The sequence below is a fragment of the Aplidium turbinatum genome, chromosome 6 (genome assembly GCF_918807975.1).
Source record: "Aplidium turbinatum chromosome 6, kaAplTurb1.1, whole genome shotgun sequence".
In the NCBI taxonomy this organism is placed as follows: Eukaryota; Metazoa; Chordata; class Ascidiacea; order Aplousobranchia; family Polyclinidae; genus Aplidium; species Aplidium turbinatum.
In genome coordinates, this window is record NC_137477.1 from 30,514,940 (window position 1) to 30,517,353 (window position 2,414).

The following is a 2,414-nucleotide window of genomic DNA, read 5'->3' on the forward strand; positions in this document are numbered from 1 at the left end:
AACACTGAGCGTGCTTATGCGTTCTTTTATGTTTATAAATTATGTATATATATGTTATTGTTATACTGTATTATTATTTATGTTATTATATATCTGAGACTGATTGGAAAATAAAGTTATATATTTCTTATATTATTCTCTCTTATATTAGGTTGGCTTATGAATGAAAACTACGATATGGTTTGGGAAAGCTTAATTTTTTTGTGCTTATATCTGGTGGTTGAAGATGCCTGGCTGCATGGACTTGAAATCAATGTTGTCCACCATTGAACAACTTATAAAGTGTCACCATAACAGTGTAGCATTCTTACCACAGGCATGCTCCATATAAAGGAGTTATAAGTTAAGAGGTCCGATTTTTTATGCTCTTTAGTCTTTACTTTACATTTTTCTGTTGCCTCATCTTAATGAGCAGGCTTCATGACTAGTTTACAACAGTTTTTTAACCTTATAAGTTAATTTGGAGCTGGTGTACAATTCTTCGCCTTGGTCAAATTACTGTATTGTCAAATTGAAATCGACCAAGAAATTTAAGATGAAGTATGTGAATAGCATTGCCATTAAGCCATGTGAAAGCTGTTTTATGCCTTGACTGCTTCACCTTTCCTTGGCTGTTTTCTCAACCTAGACCCTAACCTTTAAACCTTTGAGGTATAGCCATGGTTCAAGGCTAGAAAATAGCAAAGTGAAAGTTGTGAAGGCGCCATTCAGACACATTCACCTTATATTTCTGGTCGATTTTAATCTATGACGTTATGTCATTTTTGACCCAAGGCGGAGACTTGTACATCAGCTCCGTTATTTTTGCCTTGAATATTTTGTATTTCTCAACTTATTTGCCTTGTACTAAATGGTCCAAACGTTCAACATAAAGTAAACGTTTTCACAATTTCATGTTGTGTGAAACGTGTGAAGCAATAAAGCTTTACTTTTACATTCATCAGATCAACGTTGCAACTATTGCTAGAAAGACAACCATTCGTGTTAAATTTTGCTCCAGTAGCTCAGTGGTTACTTAAAATACGCACCTGACTCAAGATCAAGCACACTTGTTCGGCTCTCTGGGTGTGTGCTGGAGCAACGCCTTTTACTGTAGGACTGCTCTTTATTCAGCGGTACCTAGTGGATGGAACAACTATCGGAAACTCCAACTCTGTCAATCCTTGGTCAATCTCGGTTACCAGGCCTGTGTTAAAGGTTCAAAGCCTCTACAAGTATTCGAAACTGCTAAGATTAAGCTCTCAAAGAATCTTTCCCATTCTAAAGATAAAGGTCAAATCAATTAATTGTGTGTTTTGTGATCGCAGAGTATGTCTTTTCTAACAACTAGGTCATTTTTTGTAACTAGATTCAATCAGCGTGTTGTTCATAACGTATGGAGCAGGAGTATATCTTCACAGTTTTCTGGTAGTCCTGCATTTCAACTATGTAAAAGAAAAGTGAATAAATGTGAACATTTATATCAAAGATCCAACCATCTAGCAAATGTACAATTCTCAATTCTATCACAATTCTATTCAAGCAAAAGTGACGTTGAAGATACCGGCAGCAAAGAACACATCGATAAACTTGTAAAGAAAAACAAGTGTGTGGTGTTCATGAAAGGCGTCCCTGAGCAGCCAATGTGTGGGTTTAGTAATGCTGTCGTTCAAATACTGCGAATGCACAATGTTGACTATGATGCTCATAATGTGCTGGATGACGAAGCCTTGCGGGCTGGAATAAAACTCTTCTCAGATTGGCCTACTATTCCTCAAATTTACATCAACGGAGAGTTTATTGGAGGATGTGACATCTTATTACAAATGCATCAAAGTGGAGACTTGATCAATGAACTAGAAAAAGTTGGTATAAAGTCAGCTCTGCTTGATGAAGAAACTGATCCAAAAACACAATGAAAAACGCTGAATAATCTTTTATTTTTAACTTTAATTTGAAACAAAGATTCTTTTACTTGGTATAAAACCTTGTTTTTATTGTTGATCTACCGTTCGTAGTTGTGAAACAAATGTTTATTTCAGAAATGAAGTACAATAAGTACCAGTACTTCCTTTATTTTTTTGGTTTATTACAACCTTGTCCACTTTGCTGCCAAATACCCCATTGCACGGTAGGCTATGTGCTAGTCTGGTGCCACAATGCAAGCCTCGAAATTCACGGCCGTCACAGCATGTGATGTCCGCGGGAAGTAGCCTATCATCTAGATCGGTCATATTTGTCCGCCGAGAAATAACACAGCTGAACCAGCAATACAAATCGTCATTGCATAGCACGAACAATTGTTGCGAGAATATAATTTCCCGTGCATTCTAGTGCGCATCTAGAAAATGTTAATACTTTATCCCTTAGCTTCCTTTCATGCAGAAAAACTTACGATTTTTACGTTGCTTCAACGATGGATGACATTGAATCAG

The 2,414-nt window shown here is 36.7% G+C and overlaps 1 protein-coding gene across 1 annotated transcript; it reads left to right on the forward strand.

Moving 5' to 3' along the window:
* The first annotated feature begins 535 nt into the window (after positions 1-535).
* Positions 536-1,898, forward strand: LOC145772580 (glutaredoxin-related protein 5, mitochondrial-like). Its single transcript, XM_082584442.1, has 2 exons — positions 536-540; positions 1,523-1,898. The coding sequence occupies exons 1-2, from the start codon at positions 536-538 to the stop codon at positions 1,896-1,898; spliced, it is 381 nt and encodes a 126-aa protein (XP_082440568.1).
* The last annotated feature ends 516 nt before the right edge of the window (positions 1,899-2,414 follow it).